Raw genomic sequence first — 26,584 nt, 5'->3', positions numbered from 1 at the left:
AAGGTCGACTCTATGTGTCCAACAAACAAGATAATTCGTTCTTTGCGATTTCGGACATGGACACGCCCTGCAAGGTATCTTAAGAAAGTTCGTTCTTTCCCTAATGATGATAAAATGATAGCTCATCTAGACAATACAAAGAAGAGGAAGTGGAGTGAAGTCTGGAAAGCTATGATAGATTGGCGGGATGCGAAGGAATGACATTTCTACAGGGACGAGGCAAGGAGGGGCTATCCCCCAGTTCAAGGTTGGGGCAATGTAAGTTGATGCATGTACATATTTGTTTTATGTTTTGATGTGAAATAAATAAATAACCTAACGGTGTGCTACTCTAACAGTGTGCTTCTACTTTTATGATGTATAATATATAGTGTGTTACAATAAATTTCTGTGGAAGATGTCAGCTTTATTTTTGCTCAAAGCCTCTTAGGTATACTCTTTCTTCCTCTTAACACTTTGAGGACACAGTGTCCGACTGTTTGGGGGTGGTGAGAACCTTTTGCAAAAATTAGGCATGCATAGTTGTATATAGTTTACTTAATGTCTAAATAAACGTATTTAGTGACAAATTCTCGTTTCTCTTTCTATGATGAAAAATATTTAGAAATCTCACCCCTAGCATCAGAATTAGGACTTGTTTTAGAAACTTAATTTAATCATTATGCAATAGTTTTACATCTTTTCATGAGCATTCATGCACCGACTATCATTAAATGTGTACACAGAAGATAAGTTTCGGGACCCACGGTTAGACAACTTAGTTTCCATATCTGTAAGAATCTAACCAAAAGCCTCAAAATGTGTGATATATGAGTAATGACACGAGGAGTAGTTCTTCGAATAGAGAAGTTCACACGCGTCTACTTACTTGATCACTACCCAAATCCTAGAGAATTTAGGCCTTCTTTGGATCGATATAGCCAAAAAATTCACACTGTAAAAAAAATTTACCGCTAGTCGCCCCATTGAACCTTTCATTAATCCTTTCTACTTCACCAAAAAAATCATTACCCATCTATTAACCACAAAAAAAAAATAATAAGCCTACCTAGATGATGAGTATGAGAAATAGGATGAAGTGCAGAAAAATGAAGAGAAAAACCTTGTCACAAATCAAAATCAGTTACCTGTTTCAGAAGAAAAGAAAAAGAAAATAGAAATATGTTTCCAAAAATCAAAAGAAATATCAAGGTTAGAATTTCCCCCAAAGATCAAATCAAAAGGGAATACAAAAGCTTGAAAAATCCAAGTATGGAAACCATGTTAGAAGCAGGAAAGAAAAAGGATTTCTCTAGTATAAATATCTCGAAGACCTTATTCTCTCATACTTATCATTTTTGAATTTTCCATTCCAGTTTCTTTTACACTACCACCTAAGCCCCATAACACCTAATAAAGACCTCTAGCTCAATTAGGAATAGGATAGTATGATAATAAGTAGTAGTTGTGACTTCTCGACCTCGCTCCTCCTCGATTGTCATTGAGTATGTGAGGAAACGTGTGCCCACTGCACACTGGAGATAGCAAAGCTTGAGTGGAAAAATAAGAGAGAAATTGTGTTTCGACACATACCTGTGAGAACCTACTTAAGGACGCTATCCAAAGGATCCAGAAACGGCCCTGCTCGTACATTTCATTATTAGATCACTGCATGCATGCTCATACGTAGATATTTCGATTATTGTATGTATATTAACTTGAATTTCGAAAGGATAAAATCCTTGTTTCCCCTGCTAGTGAGATGTCTAGATACCTAAGATTAATTAAGGAAACAAGCCTTTGTTACTGAGTCATTGTAGTATAAATGAAGTTTGTGAGTATCTTCTCTGGAAAACTCTCACGAGGCTATAACTCGTCCACTAGGGAATTCCTAATGCTTCAAGGCCTTGTTGTATACGGTCAATGCAACCGCACTCTGCGAAATGAGATTTAGCTTAAGACAACATATTTTTGACCACTTTTCATTTTAATGTCTCTTCTCTGCTTGAGGACAAGCAAAGTGCTGTTTGGGGGTAGTGTGATAAGCACCCAAAACTGTAATATTAAACCCCAAGAGACATAGCATTTTGGTTGATTATGTGTTTAATAATCATGTAATAATTATATTTTCGTACTTTTGCAGGATTCCGTAATTAAAATAAATATAGTGATAAAACATGCATAAAAGTACGGGAATACGGGAATAATTGAAGTTTCCCACTCGACCACCGTGAAGCCCAACAAAGCCTGACTAAAGCCGAAGTTTCCAAAAGAACAAAACCAGTGCAGAACGGGCCCACATATAAAGAAGCAGGAAACTTCCGAAGCTCAAATTGGATAAATCTAGATGCCGACATTGGCTAGTGAAGCTGCCATAGCGACCCGGGCGACGAACTCTGCGCAAGGACAAAAAGTCGCAAAAACGCCAAAATCGGCACCGCCACTGGACACACTCTGCGGGCCCAGAAGGCATGACGAGTCAGCATAGGCAGGTGGCAAAGAATGGTTTCAATTTGGTACCACCTGTCATGAGAGAAGACACGTACCTGTTCAAGATGGAAATGAAATTGAACAAAGGGACAAATACAAGGCACAAACGGACGAAACATTAAATGAAGTTTTGTTTCGTAAACAAAACTTTGGTTTAAAGGAAGTCACGTGGAAACAAAACTTTGAATATCAAAGTTTTGAATGTCTCAAATGGAGAAACAGCCAAAACTCAATTAAATCATTCTCCGGTCAAATTTATATATATATGAAGGGTCGCCTTCATTATTACCCTTCAAAGATATTAATGTTTTAGCTACGCCTAGTTAGATTTTCTTCTTCAGTACTTACATTTTGCCATTTCCATTTCAGTAGCTTAAATACTGTAAGTTATTTTACCCTTAATAACAGTCATTTCTTTTCTAGTTTAATTTCGTTCCGCATTTATTTACTTAATGTATACTGACAAGTTTTATTATTCCTTCTATGATAATGAGCTAATCCCCACCGGGGAGGGTTATCTTTGCTTCGTGTAAAAATCGGATTGACTTCGTTAATATTCTAGAATCACTACTTAGGAATTAGGCATAGAATTGACATCCGGTCCCAAAATGGCGAGGCGTACAAAGTTGAATTTGCCGATGCTCGGGGGCGATCTGTAATCCAAAATGTCTCGCGACTCTCTCAGTGTCGGGCGACTCTCAAATTCATCCAGCTGATGTGAAATTGAGCCAGGAGCTGAAATAATATACCAGAGATGAGGTATTATTAAAACTCCTTATGCTAGTGAAATGCGACCTAGAGATGCGGGCATGCACTAGGGATCAATACTTCGGCGTCGTCCTAAAGCGAGAGAGGCGAACTAGAGATGTAGTGATTTGGTAATAAAAACTGTTGAAAAATGATTCTTGCATGAGCATGATTAAGTCTCTTCCTGTTTCTCTAATTTTGTTTACCTACATTTAATCGCCGTAGTAATTTACATTACCGTTAATTTAATTAAAACCAACTAAAAAGAAACCTAAAAATCTTACTCACTAAAGTTGTAATTCCAGTTGTGAACCTATTCGAGCCCTAAGGTTTGGACGATCCCTTACTCGACCTATCCTACCAAACCCACGTGAGTAAGATAACTTGACTAAAACGTACGACTATACGGACGTTGGAATTTGGACTTTGGACTTTGGTCTCTGGACTTCGGACTTTGGACTGTGGACCTCAGACTTAAGAAAATAAGTAACTGAAAACCAATAAACGTGTGTAAAGAGCGTTTTATCAATATCCATAAGGCTGATCGTAAGAAAACAATCCTCCAAATTGGCCCGCCAACGAGTCCACAGACATCTATTGATGAAGCGACCCTTGCCCATAAAACAATTCTGTCGGAGTCCGTGCTCTGTGTAGGATCTGCTCTCCTTTGTCGACCTTTTCTTTGACGAGATCCTCGTTGGGTGGACGCACCATGGTCAGAGTCTTGAGTTGCATGGTCAAACCCATCCTCTTCAGTAAAGTATACTCCTTTATTATCACGATCACTGTGAGGAACCACCAGTTGCTTGTTGAGACCCAACAATAGTGCATCCACCCCTACCACTTGGTGGGCGCTGTGAAGACCCACCCCTTGATTGTTGTGAGGATCCACCCCTTGACTGCTGCATTGAGGACCCACCCCTTGACTGCTGCTTTGAGGACCCACCCCTTGACTGCTGTGACCTTGGTGCTGTCACCCGTTGTGACCCAACACCACCACCAATGGAAACTCTAGGTTGTTGATTACTATCAAAACCTGGAGGACCACCACCACCTACTCGACTCGGACCACTACCATCTCCACGACCACCACCACCTCCTCGACTTTGACCACTAGCACGAACCTGAGCATGATCATCATCAAAACCAAGAGGACCACCACCACCTACTCGACTCGGACCACTACCATCTCCACGATCACCACCACCTCCTCGACTTGGACCACTGGCACGAACCTGAGCATGATCATCATCAAAACCAGGAGGACCACCACCACCTACTCGACTCGGACCACTACAATCTCCACAACCACCACCACCTCCTCGACTATGACCACTGGCACGAACTTGAGCATGATCATCATCATCGCTATCGTTATCGTCATCAACAACATTGTAAGCATTATCGTGCTCACCATCACTAGGCATTCTCCATACATCAGGATCATAATATGTTTCACCATCAAGTTGAGTGTCATTAGGAGATTGAGCTGCTTCAAAGTTATCCTCAGGATTGGGATTCGGAACAGGTTCCCAATTTCCATCTATTGGCACACCAGACTGCTCTGCAATGTATGAATTAGGATGACCGCTTTCATCTAATAAGGCCTCAGGGGTTCTCTCTCTGTCACCGATCCAATCAAAAATAGGACAGTCTGAGTCATTATCGACTGGGTACAATGATGTGAGGTCCAAGATCTTCTTCTCTTCTTCGAATTGGTTCTTTAGTTGGACATGCTTGTTTTTCAGTCGAAGGTTGTAGTGTACAAAGACTCGATCCTCCAGTGACTCGATTCTCGAGTTACAACGTTTCGCCGAGTGTATGAATCCAAACGTGCTCCAATTCCTCTCACATCCAGATGATGAGGTAGTTTGTGAGAGGATCCGTATAGCTAACGTTTTCAAGTGGTTAACATAACCGTCTTCAACATTCATCCACCAATCAGCTGCGTCAATGACAAACAATGTAGACCATATTATATAATTTTGTATGGACTAAAACTAAAATAGGTCAGTTACAAGTTCGTAGTGGGTTAACAATGAAACTAACCCGGCATGACTTTGGTTCTTCCATATACAAGAATTGGCGCAGAGAATACCCCAGAACCCTCTCGATAAGCTTTACATTATTCATTTAAGCAAGCCAATTGATCTGATAGGTTTGGGATCAATTGGTTAATGACTGTCTGCATTGCTGAGAGGAACTCCCCATTGTATGCAACATTTTCACTATCAGGGCCGTAAATTACAGCAGGATTAAGGTAGTGTGCTACAAGCAAATTTGCAGCATATTAGCTTACAACAGTTATGGTACAATTAAATAAACCTCGAGTTAACAAAAATATTACCAGCTTTGTGTAATGGGTGCCCCAATTGGTTGTTCCACCTCCTCTTACTAATTCCAACAATCCATTCGGTGAGGCGAATCTTCCTCGAACTTGCTCAATTGTTATTTCTACCCATCGTGTAAAAATGGCATGGTCGGTTTATCATCCCTATCCACCTTCCATGAATAAAACCACAATGGGTTCTAATACAGCTACTATCCCCTTCACATTTCGCCAAAATTCTCGGATCGTTTATAATATCCTCGACCATCATCATCCGGACCGTAGGATTATCATTCTTGATTTCAAGATATCCCGAGGAAGTAAACATTGACGGAGCTTGTTCTTTTTCTTCAACAAACTTTTCAATGCCATGTAATTTCGGCAAATCTAGTTGGACCATTTCGGACTAAGTCTCCACCACATACTTCCCTCATAAGGGAAACAACTTCGAGAGTGGTTATAAATGAAAGACGTGATATCCTTCACCGATCAAGGATTGCTTTTCGTCGACGGGCTCTCGAAAATTCTTTCAAGATAAGGTCTATAGAATGAGCGCATGGGGGGTCGAAAAGGTTATACCCTATTGTACATGAAGTAGTTTAGTAGATAGTTCATACAAAAAACCTATTTGCAAAAGGAATCTAAAATGAGAGAATAAAACTTATTTGTAAGTATACCATTTTCTCTTGCAAGCATCTCTCCAGCTTTCTTAAAATTCGCCCCGTTGTCCGTTACAATCTGAACAACATTCTCCTTGCCAACCTTGTCAACAACACGTCTCATGTGTTTCAGTAAGTGGCGGTGATCTTTCTTGTGTTTCGATAGATCAACGGATGAATCAAAAGTCATGAGCCCATCACAATACACCATGAAGTTCATCAAGCACTGTCGCGTTGGACCAGTCCAGGAATCACACATAACAATGACACCATATGTAGACCATTTTATTTTCATATGGTCAATATACAATTTGCACTCTGCCTTAAGCTTTTGCAACTCTGAATTTAGTAGTTGATAGGCTGAAGGAGGGGTCACTCCAAGACCGGCACGACATGCCTCATCGAACATCGGCTTGTAATACGGGTTGTTGGCCACTGCATTTGGAGACAAGTTTCCCCAAAGTACAAATCTAGCCACAGCTGTTCTAAACACCCCACTTTTGACTTACCGGCTAGCGTCGTCTGGTGGACAGATGGTTGATTAACATCAGGCCTTCTCGGCGAATCAACATCAATAAGCTCGGGATGCCTAGTGCTCTTCGAATGGGAGAAGAAAGACATAAGACCTTTGCCTTTGCGAGAGCTTGTGCTTGGAACATTGGAGTTCTCTCTGGTTGGACCCCTCCTATCCCACGAGCCCGTCTCAGCAGAACCTCTGGTACTCATCTCTAGATTGTTGCCGAGCCATCTCGAACTCGTTGTCATCCTCGTCTGAGTCTTCTCCAGGAGGGTGTGCATGCATGGCAGCTCTATAATGTTCTTGAGCTATGTTTTTTCGTTTCTCTTCTCAATTCGGACTCAATTATTTTGGCCGAACATGTCACCGAATTTCCTTTCCACACTTCAAACATTTCTCAACATTTTGTTCCCTCCGCCAAGATGTACTTTCAACCTTGTAATGCCACCTCCGGCTAAAATCTTATCACGGTATTTGCATTTGTGCCCGTTTTATTTCGGGGATACGGATAGCGTGGTCCCACCCGATATCAAATCCCTTTGGCATTTCTATCCTCATTTATCACAAAGCGAGAATAATTTAATATATACATCAAACCAAAACATAATTAAATTTGATGATTCCTACTTAAAATGCATTGATCAAGTACATTGGTATGGTCCTATAACTCAAATTCCAATGTTGCCTTAATTGTGTCTGGCTCTTTTTCTACATTTAATTCTAATAGTCAAGCATCAAAATGTTAACAATATCAAACAATTACAGTCAAGTTAGAAACCGGCATCCGGGCTTGTGATCGGAATTAACCAATCTTTAAATAAGTAGGAACTCTCAGATCACCCGTAGGTGCACCGTGTTATGGAACCAAACTGTACTTTGAGTGATATCAAGAATATTCCAATGTTAACTGTGTACTTTATTGATATTCCAATGTTGCCTTAACTGTGTCGGGCGCTTTTCCTACATCTAATTCTAATATTCATGCCTCAACCAATGCTAATCATATCTTCCCTGTACTTAGAAATAACAGTATAAATCATTTAGACAATTTTACCATTACATTATATTTTTAACACTAACTTGCTTGTTTATAAAACAAAATAGCTAAAAATATTTTGACAGAGTTTCCTTTGTTTATTCAACTTTTTGACCACTTGTATTATGCCTAAAATACTCATATAGTAAAATAATGAAAAAAAAAAAAAAAAACAACAACAACAAAAGACAAACATAAATTCTATAACTATCAGTTCATCCATAGAATCTGAATACCAAGTTAAATTACATTAGCCATTCAAATTAATTTAAAGTCATGCGCAAATAAAATATAAAAAACATATAACCTGCACACTTGATAATTAAACCAAGAATAAATCATAACACTACCTAATATACAAACCAAATGACTTTACCATGGCACACAACCAAAACATATCCCTTATATGCATGCATACAAACACCCACAATTTCAGTTGTTGCAAAAACACAACAAGCAACAAATAAAAATAGTATACGAAATGGGTAGAAGTTTTACCTCAAGAGAATCAGAAGCCAACTCCACTACTACAAATCAAACTCCACTACTGCAAATCAAACTCCACTACTGCACCAACAATGAACAGGTTATTTGAATTATTCTTACTAATAAATGCTCGACTTTTTCACTCATAATACTAGAAAAATTGATATTTGCTGGAAAAAAAAACACGAAGTACCTAGTGCACAACAACCAAAAGTGGGAGAAGAACAAACCACTGAGATAACACAACGTACCTAGAGTGCAACAACTAAGTTTTCAGCTGTGCTTATGTTGTAAAATAGAAAAACAAGCAACCACTGAGAACATACTTGTATTGCTAAAGTTTTTTAAATTGTTGTCTGACAATTGTTTTAAGGCTTCAGTATAATTTTCATCTCAATTACTATAATATGTTCACATCTACCCCTTTGGATGTAGCTTGGTACACATCAATTCATGGAAGAGTTTGCTCTACCCTCAAAGACAAGGACCAAAGATAGGTACAATCCTCTTCTAGATGATTTCAAGAATACAAAATATCTTATGATACACATAACTCAAATATAAAACCACCACTTAACATCACATTCTAAAAAAAAATTGGCAGAGTTTCCTTTATATTTTCAACATTTCATAAATTTAAAACCTGTCATAACTTTCACACTTGATAATTAAACTAAGAATAAATCCTAACACTACCTAAATATACAAACCAAATGACTTTAATTACCATGGCAAACAACCAAAACATATACCTTATATACATGTTACCTTATAAAAACATTTATTAAGTACCTATGTTATTGCTTCTTTGACTTCTTTGACTGAATAGTATTTGGGTAAATACCATTTAATGTTGTAACAAACAACTAAGAGTAAATAAAACTAGTATACGAAATGGGTAGAAGTTTTACCTCAAGAGAATCAGAAGCCAACTCCACTACTACAAATCAATGTATGAAATGGTAACCTAAAACGGATAAATGTACAAAGTGTTACTCAATTTTTGTTTTCATTACAAGCAAAAACAAAGATAGGGTCATATATTAACCTCTTCTTCGGAAATGCGTCTCACTGCAATAATAGTTTCTTGGCCACCTCTATCCTGTAATGGGACTCAAATGATTTAAGATTAGTAGCACAAGATAGATGAAGCAAAAGCAGTCATTTAGGGAGCCGTGGAGAATTACAGTAGAATTGAAAAATATTTCTAATGGATCTCATTTAAAATAGGCTTGCCAATAAAAAAATAAAAAAATTCCAATGACTAATCTATACTATCTACCAAAAAGCGCAATGTTCCTTATCGTCTTCTCGTCTTATTATATCATAAATGAAATTCATATCATATTTCATATAGCAGGCGATACTCGAACCCACCAAGCAAGATACGACCTTCTTTTATTTATAGTATCGCTTATATCGTGGGATTTGGAATAAAAGGCAGTTCAAACGGTCGCGATAGCTTATCGTAGTTCCTTGTCCTCATATGCTTGGCCTGCAAGTAGTGTAGTTGCTTATTTGTAGTGAACTAGGATAAGCGCGTTCTTCACACAAGATAGAAGGAAGCAGACAAAGCACCCGTGTAGAAACCTATGGGGCGGTCGATTGGTAGGGGAGAATATTCTCGAGGAGGGTGGGGAGTCTCGATCTGGCGAGAAGCACCAATAGCAATAGCCATATGGAGCGAGATCTCGACGCTCAGAAGCGTGATTCGACCTCCGGTGCATGGGGCCCCCGCCCTTCCGATTCGAGAACAAATAGCCCCTATACCTATTCATTCCGTAGGATTCGAGATTTATGCTTCTCCGCCAGCCAGACCCGCTTGATAGAGTAAAACCTCTCGACTCTAACTAAAGCCCTGGAAAACTACTGCTTTTAAAGCCTTAAGCTAGAAAGTCCCGCCATCTATATTCAAGGGAGCACCCTTCTTTACAGAAGGGAGACATTGCTCGTTTCCGTGCTTGATCACACACGGGTTTTCTCTTGTTTTATCGCGGTGTGCTATTGTTTTTTAGAACATCACGTAATCAAGTGGTTATTTAATATTCGTTGCAATGTTCACTACATATATAAAAGGTCTTGGGACCATACTCGGTAAAGCATTTCTTTTCTCCTTGAAAGTCGGGTTATTTCACTCTTCCATTTCATCTCCTTACGCCAACACCGGGTTAAGCCATCAGCGGGATAATCCTAGTTGACAAAACCTCAGTTTGACCCCTTGCAAAGAGTAACCCTTTGAGCTGACATAAGTGCGAGGATTTGGCAACTGGTAATTCCTCAGGTAATCCGTCTTCCCCTTAGTTATCACGCAAACATCAACATTGCTACCACTTCCCAAATCATTAAAAATGCCTGCACATATTGCCTTGCAAACAAGCTTAATACCTTCATCTCTAGAAAGGCCTTTTTTGTAGTTTGACTCAAACATAGCCATTGCAGCCAAAGAACCCGAGCCCATTGTCACATAAGGAAGTGTATCAGTCGACCCATGAGGATATATAGTATGCAAATGAGGTCCAGTAATATCAACTCCACCAAGTACCAAAGCAGCACTCACATGTCCTTGATAACCGAAAAGGTGAGTCTTTAATAGTGTAAAAGCTGTAACAACCCTCGACTCACGACCAGTTGCATGGCGGTGTAACTGCAACTGCGAGCTGACCATGTATGTAACTGCCTCGGTATCAGCAGCAGTCCCAGCTCCACAACAATATATATTAGGTGCCATATAATGAATCTTCTCACAATTCTTATCAGCAACTATAGGTCCCTCAGTAGCTCTTGTATCTGCTCCAAGTATAATTCCATCCTGGAAAACTAGGCCGACGATAGTGGTACCGGTTTTGCGATAAGTTGGAGGTTTGAAACCAGATTTAGACATTAACATCTCATTTCTTCTACATAGATCGAAATTGAATCCACCTTGATCAATCGCTGCTGATACTTTCCCCATTTCTGTTTTTTAGTGTGGATCTTCGTGCGCTATTGTTAGCTAGCCGGTAAAGATATGGTTGAGTTGCGGCTAACGCCTTCTGCTCATTCCATTGTGTTTGATCAAACAAACACTACTATCACAACCAACCTTCACCTGAATTGTAGTAGTTTTAGTGTGCCCTAATGAATGGAAAAAATCTATTAACCTGGGCAACTCCTACTAGTTCGTTTAGTTTCTTCTTTATTGCTTGTCTGAACCCAAAAGGGGGCTGAAGGATTCAATATCCCTCTCCAACCAAGTATGGCGACCCCTTTACCAGGAAAAATATATCAAGCTATTCTCGACCTTTACCAAGTATATCAAGATATTCAATATCGAGCTATTCTCGATCCCTTTACCAAGTATATCAAGCTATTCTTGACCTTTTGGGTCTCCGTTTGTCCCTGCCCTTGTTACCTAGTAGATTCATAAGCTCTGTTTGTTTATTCCAAAGTTCATATCTATATTCATTTTCCGTGATGGTCCTTGTATCATTTGGATTTAGTAAGCTATCTCACTTGACAGTTGATACCAAGGAAGGGGAAGGACCAACATACTAGACGGATAAAAAATTGTTGATCGATAACGTATTAGACTGAAAAATAATACAGAAGAATAAAATATGTTCCTAATCACATAATATCATGTCAAACAAATATATGTATTTCTTTTTAAAATAGAAGTCATCAACTTTCCGCTTTGCTGGAAATTCTAATTTAAAACTTGTCATTCTCCCAAAGTAGATAACACTCTAGGCTAAATACTATATACAAAATATTTTATATTACCTCCTCTCGTTTAAATGCTTTGGCGTTAGGACGACGAGAATGGTTCATACAAAGACTACAAAGGAAAAGAACGGAGCCTGAAAAATGATATTGAGACCAATGTTTATACATGATTCAGTTTAGATCTAGAGCATTTGTACGCAAGAATTGGAAGCATTACTATTTCAAATGTAAACGTCTATTAGCCTACGACATCATGCATTTTCACCCAAACGAAGATCAACTTGAATCCACACATTGGAAAACAATGAATAAACAGACAAAGACAACAACATGTCAACATAAACCTAACATCAAGTCATAGTAATTACATTGATAATCCATTTTCAAAAGAGTTACAACTGGAACTGAAAAAAGACTGGATTTTCCTAATGTTTACATGTGATCAAAAACCTCTCCATCTCGATTACAAATATTTTAAGCTTGAATAGTATATCATTTTTTATTTTTGATAGGTAAGGTACACATCATTGTCCAATTTCAACAACAATTTACCTGAGACGAGTTTAAATGCTCATCCACTTTTGTTCCATGAATTTTTGTGCGGATACTGGCTCAAATACATTACAATGAAGGTAATAAGAAAGTTCATCCTAACTACACAATCAAAAGCATACAATAGGACCTTAAAACATTTCACGGTATAGTAATGGACTAATGGTCACAATTTCATCTGCAAAGAAACACTCCAGTTATAGAAAACCACATGCATCAAATGGAAAGGAACCAGAACAATACCCAAGGAGGTGGACTAAGGAAATGGAAGATAAGAACAGGTGTATAGGACACATAAGTTAATCAGCACGCCCTTATCCCCCACTTTTTTCCCTCAAATAAGTTCATGTGACCTTTATTTATTTTTTAAACTCTGAAATGCTTATACAATAGACCTCCTTTAAAACACATTTCACGGTATAGTAATGGTCACAATTTCATCTGAAAACAAGTTATTCTAATCAATAATTAGTGACACTTTTATTTGATGCTAAACCATACCTTGGCAACACATTGAATATTCATCACCCAGAGCATCCAGAACTGGTCGTGTAGTCCTCTCAGCTTGTTCCTACCAGTTATTTGATGAAATATACTAAGAATATCTTTGCAGGTTAATATACTGAGAGGTGTGCGAGAGTGGAGAAGAAGGAGCTTTTGTAGCCATCAAAATTCGCAAGCTCGCGTGGGAGAGGTAGAGTAGCTTGCATGGGAGAGGTAGGAGTAGCCTTTTTTAATTTTGTTCGTCGGTTTGCAATAATTCTCTCCTTTCAGCACCAATTATCTCTGATAATATCGTCATTAAAGCATATCGTCGAAATATCGCGATATATCAACAAATATCGTCGATAAATGCATTGGTATTTATCCAAATTAGTATCGCGATATTTATATATCCATTTATGAAATCTCGATATTTATCGCGATATATCACGATATTTTGTACTATGGATGAAAGTCCAATGGAAGCATAGTACCAGTTGAAGTATTTCTGTAACACTCTCTCATTCTTCTCAGGGTTGTTTGTTTTAACCAATTGATATACACCAAAAGCAACGACACATGGTCTATTACAACCAGCTCCAATTGATATGAGCAAAGACAAAGGGGTGGGGGATGGTGCTTCCTCCTCCAATAACATTGCTGTTTCTGAGAGTAGGAAGGTTTTCAGCATGATTCCTTCTAAAGTCTTCCATCACATCCTCAAGTTCCTTTTTTCAGAGGTATCAAAATCTTTTCCCATTTCCTTCCTTACATTGCTTCTCATGGTCCAATAACTAACTGAATTCTTTATTATTCATTTTTGTTGGATAGGATCTTATTGCTTGCTCCTTGGCCAACTTTCTTCTTTGGTGGTTCTGATATTCTCATTCTCCCAAGTGCTGACAACCAAATTTTACCAGGTAAGAAATTTGCTGCACATCTACACACACACACACACACACATATATATATGTATATAATTTCTATAAAAAATGTTATTATTTATGAAAAATCAGCCTTTTTGTTTTTTGTTCCATGCATTCTAGAATTATGTCTATTTGTTTGCCTGGTGATTTGACCAACTTTGAAGTTTTTAAATTGCACTTAAGAGTCCTGAAGTAGAAATTTGTCTAGAAGAGGGAATAATGTGTTTGGTCAAATGATTGGTTAAAGACCTTGCATGAGAAAAGTATATTGAGCATCCTGCTTTATTCAAATGAAAGAAATTTGATATGCGATATATAGTCTTGGTTTGGAGCATGAGTCCTTTGGAAATATTCCTTTATGATGTTTTTTGGGTACGTTCCTAACATTATGGATGAATCTGTATTGTTGCCTCTCAAAGTAACAACATTTATTTGTCTGCATACTGATGTTATTACTATTGCTATTGTTTTCTTGCAGTTCTTTGGACAAGAGCACACTTTTTGAATATGAAACTCATTTCACTGTTATGGTCAGTTCCAACTTCCAAGTAACCACATTAGTCATGAAGACCAAATATTTGTTTGGTCTCTTGATTTTATTTCGACACCAAAATGATGCGAATATGAAACTCCCTGTTTGAGTGGAGAGGTTTAACAGAAACCAAATTGACAATTTCTTGGTTAACTTGGGTTGCTACTTAATATTTCCTTTAGGTTGTGTTTTGCATATGTTTAATCCTACTTATCGAGTTACTGATCTTATAAATTCTAGAACTATGTCGGGAAATTGAATCACATGAACACACCAGAGTTTGTAATGGAGTTCGAGAAGGATAATAAAGGTTCTTCGACCTGCCTATATTTTACTTATGATACTTTACAAAGCCAAGTTATTAGAACATCACCTTTAGGATTATTATTATTATATTTATTTATTTTTTATTTATTTTGATTAGCACGATTAGTAGGAATAACCATCTAAAAAGGGAAAACACAGGTTTGATAAATTCATCAATATAGAGTCTGAGGTTTAATTCATCTACGTTGGATGGTACTTAAGGAAGGTCAGTAAAAACTCATTTCTACAATTTGATTTTTGTATGTTCTTTTTTATCTATTGGTTCATCATTTTATAAGTATGGATATCCCTCAAGTCTCAAGTAATTTAGGGAATGAACAAACTTCGATGGTGAACTTAATGCTTCTTGGTTAGTTATCAATGTCAAACTAATATGTGGTTATGTTAATATGTTTCTTGGTTAGTTATCAATCTGATCAACTTGGGAATTGACCACATTTAACATTGGACATGAACTATCCAATTGATGTTATGTGGATTTCACATAAAGCTGTTTTGTTTGTGTTCTTCGTCCATGGTGATTCTGTTTAGTTTAGCTTAAGGCCGAGATGGAAAGTACTAGAGTGGCCTGAGAACTGGTGAGCAAATGAAGTTATGTATGAATGTGGATCTTCAGTTGAGAATGAGAATTCAAAGTTGTTAAGTGGCTATCAGCAACCCACCTCAAGCTTAGAGTGCATAAACAACTTTTGCAATGAGAATAGCTCCCCTTGATTATGTATTGCCAAGATTATTATGTTTTTTTTATTGTTAGATTATTCTTCTTCTTAGTGTAATTTATTTACCTTGATTTAGTTCTCGAGGGGTTGTCATAGTCTCATAGGCACATGAAAGAGGACAGCAAGTCATCCAAAGAGATCTCAAGTATTGCTTTATTTATGGAGGATGTTTTGATGCTTTTAATGATTCTTTCAAATAACAGAGCACCGTCTTGGTTGGCATAATAGTTGTACAGTCTAGAGGTATGTCATGTTAATGACGTAATAGTGATCGGTATTACTCTAACATGCATTCTCTATACGTACGATTTTCAAGAGAAGGCACGTTAGGGGTGATAAAAGGGCCGGGCCGGGCTAGCCCGCCCCTCAAACCATAAAAGCCCTCATGATTGAGGGCCGGGTCAGCCCGCCCCTATTTGATGTTGAGGGCCGGGTCGAGTAGGGTCAAGCATGAAAACTCAAGCCCTTAACCCGCCCCTCGACCCTCATTTTTTAGGGCCAAATGAGGGCCGGGTCGGGCCCGGTCTAATTATACTTCACTAGTTTACTATTTTTTTTTTTTTTTTTTTTTTTTTTTTTTTTTTTTTTTTGTAATTGACTTAATGATATGTATATAAGTATACAAAACTAATTTTTATGTCTTTAGAAAAAAAATAGATAGAGATGGTGGAAGAGATTAGGGGTGGGAATTTGGCCCTAACGACCCTAACCCGGCCCTGACCGACCCGACCCTAAGCCCTATAAAGCCCTCACAACTAAAGCCCTCACAGAGTTTAGGGCGGCCCGGCCCTAATGCTTTCTAGGGCAGGGCTAGGGCTAAGATTCTAAAACATAGGCCCGACCCTAACCAAGCCCTAACCGGCCCTGTTTCATACTTTCACTATAAATACACATACCATAATTGTCCAACTCTTTGTTAAATATTTTCAATTAAAATAACATTGTCCTTTGTAATTTATCACTTACACCCAAGGGTACTTCCAATAACTTGTTTTATATAACAAAAACTTGTCAACTTAGCGACCATGAAGAACAATGATGAGTACTAGCCTAATAAAAATAAGACTTTATTCCTTTGATCATCAAGTCAAAGTCCATAACTTATTATTCTCAATTTCTTTTCTCACTTATTTCTTATAAATTATATTTTTATTCACATCCAAGCCAAGTCTAAAACTAAAGGTTTCCTTCCACACCATTAAAGCAAAATACGAGAGCGGACATTTGTAACATAGAAACCAAAAACACCCTTTGTCAGAAAAATGACATTTATAATCTCAAACCTTTCTCCATCACTTGTTCAAAAGCCAATATTTTCATTTCCATATACAAAGCTTGAATCACTTTTAAATTAGAAGAAAGGTAATATTATATTTGTTTGAATCTATTATAGAAATAATTTATGATATTACAAATAGTTTAACAACTTCCATGACCCTTAACCAAAACTATTATGTTTCTTCTTTATATCTATTACTTCTTCCCAGGGCCGGCTCTGAGATTGTTGGGGCCCAAGGCGAATTCTTAAAAAGTGGCCTAAGTAATATGCTACAAAAGTATTTTAAATGCCTAATAAGCATCCAAAATTAACTAGTGTAGTTGGTTGCTATTCTAATTTCTCTGCAATTACCCCAGATTTGACTCTCTTTATAAACATTTTTGTATCCAGATCATTTGATAATAGTAGACAAACTCCAGACCCAAACATTGAATGGGAACCTTATTATTGGGCTTTGACTCGGGGGCCTAAAGTCACTTTAGTTGGTTTGGCCTTGCCTCGAGGCACCGCCCGCTTTTCCTTTAAAATGATAATATAATTATTTGTCTATGTATTTCAATGTTAAATGTAATTTTAGTGAGGTTTGACTACAAGGAAGAACAAATTCCAAACTCTTGATGTACTTCAGTTCATTAGATTGTGGATGTGCATTTTAAAATTTTGGACTTATACAGGATTATTACTAGATTGGTTGGACTTTGAGTTTGTAGATTATTGTACATTTTTGTAATATAAATGAGTTTTAAAACTGATGTAGTAAAAAAAAAGAAAATATATAGGCCCGGCCCTAAAGCCCGACCCTAAAGCCCTTAAAGAGGGCTAGGGTCGAGGCGAGGCTTGAGATTTAGACTTGTGACCCTACCCGACCCGCCCTATGTCGACTTTTTAGGTCAGGCCAACCCGCCCTAATATCTGAAGGGCTTTAAATGTTTAGGGCCGGGCTAGCCCGACCCGGCCCATTGCCCACCCCTAGAAGAGATGATATTCTTAAAACATCTATATTTTTTATACTTAACTATGTTGTTAGGTTAGATTTGCTTTTATGTATGACTTATATACATATCATTAAATCAATTACAAAAGCGCATATGTTATATTATGTTATAATTTATCTTCTATTGAAAACTAATTTAATGATTTTTTTATACAATTTAGATAATTATAGTATAATACATAAATATAATATAAAATAACAAGAAAATGTGGTTTTCTTTTAGGGTTTACACAAATATATAGTATAATACATAAATTATCACCCCTATTTTGGGTTTACACAAAATAATCATAGTTCACTTTTCTTTTTACAGTTGACCTCTTTTACTCAAATTACAAAATACCCCATATGATATGTGGTAAACTACCATTATTAAACATCATTTGTAGTGAAAATATTTAGTTAAAATAGGGATAATTGTGGTACCGTACATATATAATGTAAAAAAATAAAATATATCTTATCGAAAAAAAAATAGTGAGGGCCAAGTGAGGGCTTGGTAGGGCCAAATGCGGGCCGGGCCCATGCTCCAGAACCTAGACCCTGGCCCGCCCCTAACAAGCATAAGGGCCGGGCCAGCCCGCCCCTCAAATCTGTGAGGGCCAACTTTTGAGGGTTTTGACACACATTTTTGAAGGCCGGGTTGAGGGCCTGAGGACCAAATTATCACCCCTAAGGCACGTACACAGAAGTCGTCTTCACAAGAAAAAGATCAACAGAGGTCAGGTATGTTTCTTTCCATTCCTTTCAGTTCATCTATTTCTTCATTTTTTACACATTATTTCGAGTGATGTATTTCGGTCGCGTTATTAATAGCATGTATAAAGTCATACCGTCATAATTCAATCGAATGTTCGCTGTTTTTTTAATTTCTTTTTTTCGTTACTGCTACTTATTTTCATCTTGAAAATACAAGATTGAAACATGAATGACATTATTACTATATTTCCTCTTCAACCATGTAAACTCTCTCTTTCATTTTTAGAGTGGTTAAATGTGCGATAACTGAAATAATAAATACTCCTCGAATCTGCCTGTTTGTAGAAAAGTAACCATCATGTCTACTCAATCTCCAAATCTTAGCAACTTAATATTATATCTCCATTCATTTTTTTTTGGCAATGGTTACTCACAGTCCTAAATTTTTTATTCAGTTGTTGCAGCAGAATCAAAGTAATTGGCGAGATCATTTCTCACATTAGAAGCAAAGTACAAAAGGTGGGGTACCAACACCTGATACATGAGATGCCAAAGAACCTACTAACACATACTCTTGGTTAGTTCTTACTTGATTTGCTCTATATGTCTACATCATTTTGTTGAATATGCTCTAGCAGTGAGGGTTGTAACCTAATGCTTAGTGGCTGCATAATTAATCTTCTGCATGTGTAGTCTTATGGCTAAAACTCAGTGTATTCTTTTGAAACTCTATGTCTTTAAGCAGTCTCCTTGCCACTTAAGAAGATTAAACAAATGTGTCCTCAATATTAAATGCTTGATCGAAAGAGAAATAAAAAACAGTGAGTCAACTTGAAGTCACTTTCAGTTTGATCAAGATTGCTATTTTTTTTTTTTTTATTGAGATGGAAGCACATGCACTTAAAAGAAGCAACACAAATAAATGGATTAAATAAATGTTAACGCGATATATGTTTTTGTTCTGTGTTTATTCTTTGTTTAACAACTTTGTTTATTCTCATAATTATTTTGTGATAGGAGTAGCACGATAATAAGTTTTGGAGCTAATATTGAATGTGAAGGATTTAACGATAGCTCATGAAGAGTCAATGATAGGTGAGCTCTTCAAAGGAACCTTCTTTGATTCCAAATTGATATCTCATTTTTTTTTTTTTTGCTCGGTAAAGTGAAATATCATTAAAAAAAAGAGAGAAGTAGGCTGAGAAGGCCTACATTACAAGAAAGAAACAAGACCTAAAAACATTTACAATAAAAAAAACTACATAAGAAAAAACAAGAACTCCACCGTTACCCCAAGTCTAAGAACATAAGGCGATCCCACCTAGCTACAAAAGACTCGAAGAAATTGATATCTCATTTTTCTTTTGGGTTCTCTCGAAGTCTTTGATAAGTGGTTTTATAGGAAAACCTACAATAAGCGAAGGAACTATTGCTCGGTGGATAATCATATAGATCATTGAATAGTAAATAGCGAATAGATGTAGAAACCCTCAAAAGAGCACTATGCCAATCTTTGAGTGAATTGAATGATCATAACTTTTTCATGTGAAGCTACATGAATTGTGACTACCATGAATACAATATTTAAATGGTCAAGTTTTGATGCCATTGGTGTCTTTCCTATTATTGTTATGTAGCTAACCTATATAAGAACAGCTCGCTTAGATATATAATCTAAGCCATACTAAGGTGTAAACCTATCAGATTTATGGTTGATATTAAATTTTTGGGAGTTGATGAATTTGATCTGTTTTGCTTAATTAATCAAATAGTTTACCACTATGGTGCCTTAGTTTGATTAAAGACAGTTGATATTAAATTTTGACTCATTGTTTGTAATTTATTTAGTGTCCTAATGACATATTTGGCCTACTAATTAATATGTAATGATCTAGAGTCCAAGAGTACTATACTTACCATATCATTAGTGGTGAAGTGTTATTATTGTTACCATACATTGTAGAATTATGTTATTATTGTTATTTTCATTGAATATTATGCTTGGATATGGATGGGTACAGAACCAGACACATATGATAACAGCGTTATAAAAATAATTAAATAGATAAATTTTTACACTTGGCGTTAACGATAGTGTGTTATTATTTATTACTAATTATTACTAATTTAACGATAAATGTATAGCAAGCCCAGTCATTGACGGGCATATTTGCTATTATGTGGAATAACTCAAATAACCGGTGAAAATGTTACCACGTGTTCATTATACAGATGGGCTTATGCATTAAGCACATCAACCAAAATTAAAACCCTCAAAATTAATGCCAGACATAATAGTTTGTGGTCGGGCTGCATGGCTAGGGATAATAAATGTCACAATTTTTTCAATTTATTGTGATATTGCTAAAATATCTTGATATTTATGTAGATATCAAGGATATTTACACTGAAAGTTTCGAATTCATATTTTTGATATATTCATATCCTTTGGCTGAGATCTCGATATGAAATTTTGTACTACGTTCCTGTGATAATGATGCAAAGAAATTAACAATTTAGGGAATACACATAAAGGTTATTGCATTGATTACATATTATAGGAATGTCCGCATAAAGCAGTTAAACCACGTACGAAAAGTACCACACAATAAACAGTGTTTTTTGCAAACATGAAACGTCCTTCGCATGAGGACAACTTCGAGTGTTGTATAACTTGTATTATTATGCATTAATCAAGCTTTCCTTCCTTCTTTGTCATGCAAATGACGAAATTAATGTACTTGGCTTTCTCCTTCACCAAGTATTCACCCACATTCTCTGAGTACTTTTGGAACAAATCCTCGATTATTTCTTCTCCAAAGTGATTAACAAGCATAGATTCTGTCACCGCTCGGATGCATTCTGCCACTTTCTTCCCACTCTTGATCTTATCAAACACATAATTTTTGTTTTGCGAGTTGTCGCCTGCGTCCCAATTTACATCAAAAGTTTCTAACATATCAAGATGGAATGATCCCTGCTCTTGAATACTGGCACTTACTTCCTTACGGCTAGGTGCATACAAGGGAAGATTAAAAGAGGCCAATTTAGCCTCTTCAATGAGTCCCTAACAGAGTCAGTATACAGATGTTAATAGTCTCATCTAAAGACAGAATCACCTATAGTTTGATATACAGGCCGTTTTTTTTTAATCTTAAAAAGAGGAATCAAATTACAGATTTTCACATTGCAAAATTTTCATATGTGCTATTTGACACGCAACGAATTACTCATTGGTGCTAAATTGAAGGTAACAATTTTTAACATTGGCCCCGAACGAGGTTGGTCAATATGAACAACTATATATTTCACATTTTCACCTGTGTAATTATTTAAGTTTTAAACCTTACAGGCCTGTGACATGGGTTTCTCTGGAGCCGGTTATAGCTCCATTAATATCAAGTTATCAACTAGACTGGTGCATCTGCTACACACAAATTTATACATGCGTGGGACCTTACAAATTATGAGTTTTTGATTCTTGAACAGTCAACAGACACGTTTTTATGGTTTGTGGCCCCGACTAAAAACAAAATTTTAGATTGGATAAAAAAACAAAATGTTAGAACAGATATGGCATGGGCACACACGTAGCAAATATAGAAAATATTAGAACCGATACCAGTTCATTCGGCTAAAGAGAACACGTGTCGCAGAAATAAGATGTGTTAGAACAGACAGAACAGCCACAAGACTCATATGGCTAGCTAGGCCACGCCACTTATAAGTAGGAGAAATTAGCTTTTAGGGCTAGTGATGTTAGTTAAGGGTGGAATTCGAGTTAAACAAGCCGAGCTTTACCATGCTCAAGCTCGGCTCGCTAATTACACGAGCTTTAAATTGAGCTCGAGCTCAGCTCATATAGTTAAACGAGCAAGCTCGAGCCGAGCTTAAACGAGCCAAGCCCGAGCCGAGCCCGAGCCACTCGGTTATTTTACACTATAAATATGCTATTTGAGCTAAACGAGCCGAGCTTCATCAAGCTCATTTGTTACACGAGTTTTAATTTGAGCTTGAGCTCGGCTCATATAGTAAACGAGCGAGCTCGAACCGAGCTTAAACGAGCCAAGCCCAAGCCGAGCTCCGAGCCCTCGGCTCAAATTCCACCCTTAATGTTAGTCTTTGGGTCAGGTACACTGTGACTGGGTGTTTAGATGGACGAAAGTGCAGTCGAGGATTCATACTGGTGGCTCTTTAGCATATATTATATTAACACGTTTTTAGAAAAAGAAAGTTAGTATATGACTTCAAAAACTCACTTAGAAGTTAAAAGATTATCCTTTTGTATGCTACAATTTAATCATTGATTTGAACCATGCATGATTTGTTTGGTATGCAGTGCAATGAAAATTACTTTTTGTACTTGAAATCTTGAATACGACACGCAAGACACCACAGATCGTCTATAATTACCTTTATTTACATGTATTTAACATACCTGTGAGACCATCTCACGTAGTGCTTGGGCTAACAACTCCCAAATATGACAACATTCCTTGCTAGACGGATCTGAGCTTCTTCTACCTATAATTGTTATGACCATACGTCCTCCCGGAATTACTTCTTCAGAACGTGAGTTCAAAAATAGCGTGAAATCGCTCCTAAATTGCTCCAAATATGCTTTATCCACACTTGGAGGGCTTGTCGCCGCAATGTAAATATTGCCTTCATTATTCTCTATCCCTAGAGGAACCTGTGAACATGAAGAGCTAGCCACTTATAACAAAAAACATCGATTTCTTTCTGTGACTATGTGCTCGACATTAGGACTTATTTACGATACATAAAGGGCAGCAATAGCAGATTACCTGGGATAGAAAATGAGCACTGTAGGAAGAGTGAATAAAGTTTATTGATTCGTTAGGGAAGAGTCTGCCGTAAAATGAGCCAGGCATTCCGGCGACAAAACAAGGCCCAAACTCATCGCCCTTTTCTTTCTTGAGTGTTTCGATGAAATAGGGAATGGACTTGAAGATGGTATTGAAGTCGTTCCCAGGTAGATCATTTAGAATCACTCGGAACTCAGGTGATCTATGACCAAATTTCCTACGTGTTGAGTCAATAGCGTCAATTATTTCAGATATTGCTAGTAGGGTGTTAGGCCCTGAAGAACATCCTAAATCAGCAATTGTGAAACACTTGGAAAATGTTTTGCAGTAGAGATCAATGATTGCGCCTTGTACAAATGGCTTTGCCTTGGATATAACGGTTCTCTGCATGAGCGAAAAGACTATGGGATTAATAAGTGTATTACAGTAAAAATGTAACAAAAATCAACTAAAATAATAAGTTGTTATGCATGCATATCATATCAGAAAGAGGTCAGAGACTTGAAGCTCAGAATTACGAGCATAGCTGGTCTGTCCTTGTCCTCCATTCATATGCAGCACATTCAGCATTTCCATTATTCCCTTTTCTCTAATTTGATCCGCTAACATTTTTCTTTTCTCATCTTGTATGAGGCCATATATATATATATATATATCTAAAAAGCAATGGTGTGGAGCCATAGGGTCCCCATCCAGTGGTTGTTATTGTTTTTTTAGTAAGTTGGGTAATTTTGTTAATTGTAATCAATATTATTAGATTTGTCCAAAAATCAACAAAAAGTCAACAATGTGGCTGAGCTTATAAATTGTTAGGCTAGCCCATAAACTGTTAGGCCTCGAATTGATTTGGGCTTATAGATAATGGGTAATTGGATGGCCTTACAGCTAGACTTATAAATTGAGTTGTTTCGCTGGTCTTGCGCCAAATATTTTGCGCCTGAAATGCGTGTACACCTTGCGACGAAGGCGCGATGAGTTGTCAGGTAGTGTTGCAGGCCCGCGTCGGACCGTAGACACGGACATACCCTGGGGTATATATAATGAGGCACTTGACTTTCCTCGAACCACACAGATTAAGACAGTACATGAAGTCACCACCACACAGATTAAGACATGTACGTGGCACATTGTCAACCACCCAGGGGGGGATGCAGGATTCTCCAATAGAGGGGGCTACTTAGTATTAATTCTCACTACAGCCCGGGTTAGCCAACTGTAAGTCTGTAACCACCCATCTAACGATAAAGATCAACCGTGTTCCATGTGACAATGAAAATCAAAACTATCAAATGTGCGTAGGTTGTCCACCCCTAAAAAGAAAGAAATTTTAACCATTTGCACACTCTAGTACATCATGCCATGGCTGTTGGTATCTCAGATGTAATTCAGACCATATATAGTACAAAATGCTGTAAAGTGTTGCCATAAGTGCCGAATCTAAAGACTATAAACATATGCCAATATGTTGGGGTTGTGCAGTGCGGAGTCCCGATCAATAAATTGGTGCACTATGAACTACGACTGAAACAATTAACACAGTCAATCATATAATAACATTGCCATGGTTGTTAATGAATTAGTAGTGGACACTAGTGGACATCTCTATAACATAATCTAATGTCTACTTGATCACAAAGAAAAAAGCTTCTTATTAAAAAAAACGATGGCGCTGAAGCTTCTGTGCATTCCGCCACCAAGGTATTGTGAGATTATATCATTCAAACTCCTTATGTCTTGATGTTTACCTTCCAATGTAGTCGTTGCACTTACGTATTAATTTCATTATAAACCCCATCTAATGGATGAAATGAGGAGGTTGATACAGTTAATTACTTGCGTTCAAACATACCAAAAATTTGTGTTCAGACATACCATACATGCCATGATGCCAAGGTTGGTGCTTGTTTCAAAGATTTTGAAGCCAAACAGAATAGAGATTATCCTGTAGACTAGTAATAACAGAGAATAACACAAGAGTTTTGCCCTAAACACAGAGAAAAATGTCTCTAATGTCTATTAAAGTTTAATAAAATTAAGAGTAATCCAATATTAGCCCAAAACCCGGACTTTATAGCTGTAAAACATTCTAAATCCGAATATTATTCCTACTAAAGTTAACTAGATAATAACAGAAGTAATCTACCAAAGCTCTAGCCCAAATCGGGCTCAGATTTACTTTCGAAATGGTAAAAAAGAAAGAAAATCTAAAAATGATGAATTTGGAAAACAGTGGATTTTGACCTCGAAAACGGCTACAAGGAGCGTAGTTGGGTGGTGACAGTGAGCGCGCCGCCAAGAACTTTTCGAATTGGGGTCACACGCGTGATTCTGACAACGTAACCAAAGTTATAGCCAAAATACCAAAACACATCCCAACTTACCCCAATTAGAAAAATATCACAATTACTTGCCATCTTTACACTGATCCGCCAACTCATGATACTTTAGTGCCATCAATGTGCAATATGTCAACTCTGCATCATTTGACTCGGATCCTCCTGCATCAGTCGGCCCAGGTTGGAAAGAACTCATCCTCGAAGTTCACAGTAGTAGTATCGGAATCCACAAAACAATGACTCAGGTGCTTCGCATTAAAGACATCAGAAGTCTTCAAATAACTGGGTAGGCGCAACCAGTATGCGTTATCATTGATCTTCCGCTCCTTAAGCTTATTATACTCGCCAACAGCAAAACGGTCACGAGTTAATACCACTCAAACAAAATCACCAACATCAAAAAAGTACTTGATGATGATGACTATCGACCCAAAGCTTGTACTTGGCATTGTTCTCATGAATGGCCAGTTTCACCTGCTCATGGATACCCCGAAGATGTCCTGCCATTTCATCTACCTTAGGATTCAAACGACCTATACGTGGAATAGGGCCTAAGTCTAGCACCCCGGATGGGTTCCGACTAACGACAATCTCAAACGGACTCAGTCCTGTGGCTCTGTTCTTCGATCTGTTATAGGCAAATTCAGCTTGCGGTAACGCCAGATCCCACTGCTTCGGTTTAGTTCCTGCCAAGCACCTTAAAAGGTTGCCCAAACTTCGGTTCACCACCTCAGTCTAACCGTCCGTCTGTGGGTGGTAGGCGCTACTGAAATTCAACTGGGTACCGAGTTTACTCCATAAACTTCTCTAGAAATGACTTATGAACTTGGTGTCATGATCGGAAGTAATTGATCGAGGAACACCATGTAAACACAAAATCTCCTTAAAGTAAAGATGAGCGATCCGGCCAGCATCCATTGTTTTCTTGCAAGGTACAAAATAGGCCATCTTGGAGAATCT

The 26,584-nt window shown here is 37.5% G+C and overlaps 2 protein-coding genes and 1 long non-coding RNA gene across 3 annotated transcripts; all 3 read right to left on the bottom strand.

Annotated features, from left to right (window-relative positions):
- Positions 1-9,154: 9,154 nt before the first annotated feature.
- Positions 9,155-12,056, bottom strand: LOC147476886 (uncharacterized). The gene is made up of 3 exons (XR_015209434.1): positions 12,006-12,056; positions 9,292-9,345; positions 9,155-9,210 (listed from the first exon to the last, which is right to left on the bottom strand). It is a non-coding gene; the product is annotated as an uncharacterized LOC147476886 (long non-coding RNA).
- Positions 10,412-11,212, bottom strand: LOC147476887 (proteasome subunit beta type-7-B-like). Its single transcript, XM_086583378.1, is given in 2 exon segments — positions 10,412-10,470; positions 10,473-11,212. Coding segments are annotated over 2 exon segments (783 nt in total). The 5' UTR covers positions 11,197-11,212.
- An 8,927-nt stretch (positions 12,057-20,983) lies between the features above and the next one.
- LOC147476885 (S-adenosyl-methionine 4-1-methyl-2-pyrrolidinyl-3-oxobutanic acid methyltransferase-like) lies at positions 20,984-23,896 on the bottom strand. Its single transcript, XM_086584866.1, has 4 exons — positions 23,790-23,896; positions 23,268-23,672; positions 22,898-23,152; positions 20,984-21,526 (listed from the first exon to the last, which is right to left on the bottom strand). Exons 1-4 carry the CDS (start codon positions 23,862-23,864, stop codon positions 21,149-21,151), a joined length of 1,113 nt encoding a protein of 370 aa, XP_086440992.1. The 5' UTR covers positions 23,865-23,896; the 3' UTR covers positions 20,984-21,148.
- Between the last annotated feature and the right edge of the window lie 2,688 nt (positions 23,897-26,584).

The sequence above is a fragment of the Coptis chinensis genome, chromosome 9 (assembly GCF_015680905.1).
Source record: "Coptis chinensis isolate HL-2020 chromosome 9, ASM1568090v1, whole genome shotgun sequence".
NCBI classification, from domain to species: domain Eukaryota; kingdom Viridiplantae; phylum Streptophyta; class Magnoliopsida; order Ranunculales; family Ranunculaceae; genus Coptis; species Coptis chinensis.
This window is presented reverse-complemented; position numbering and strand designations above follow the sequence as displayed.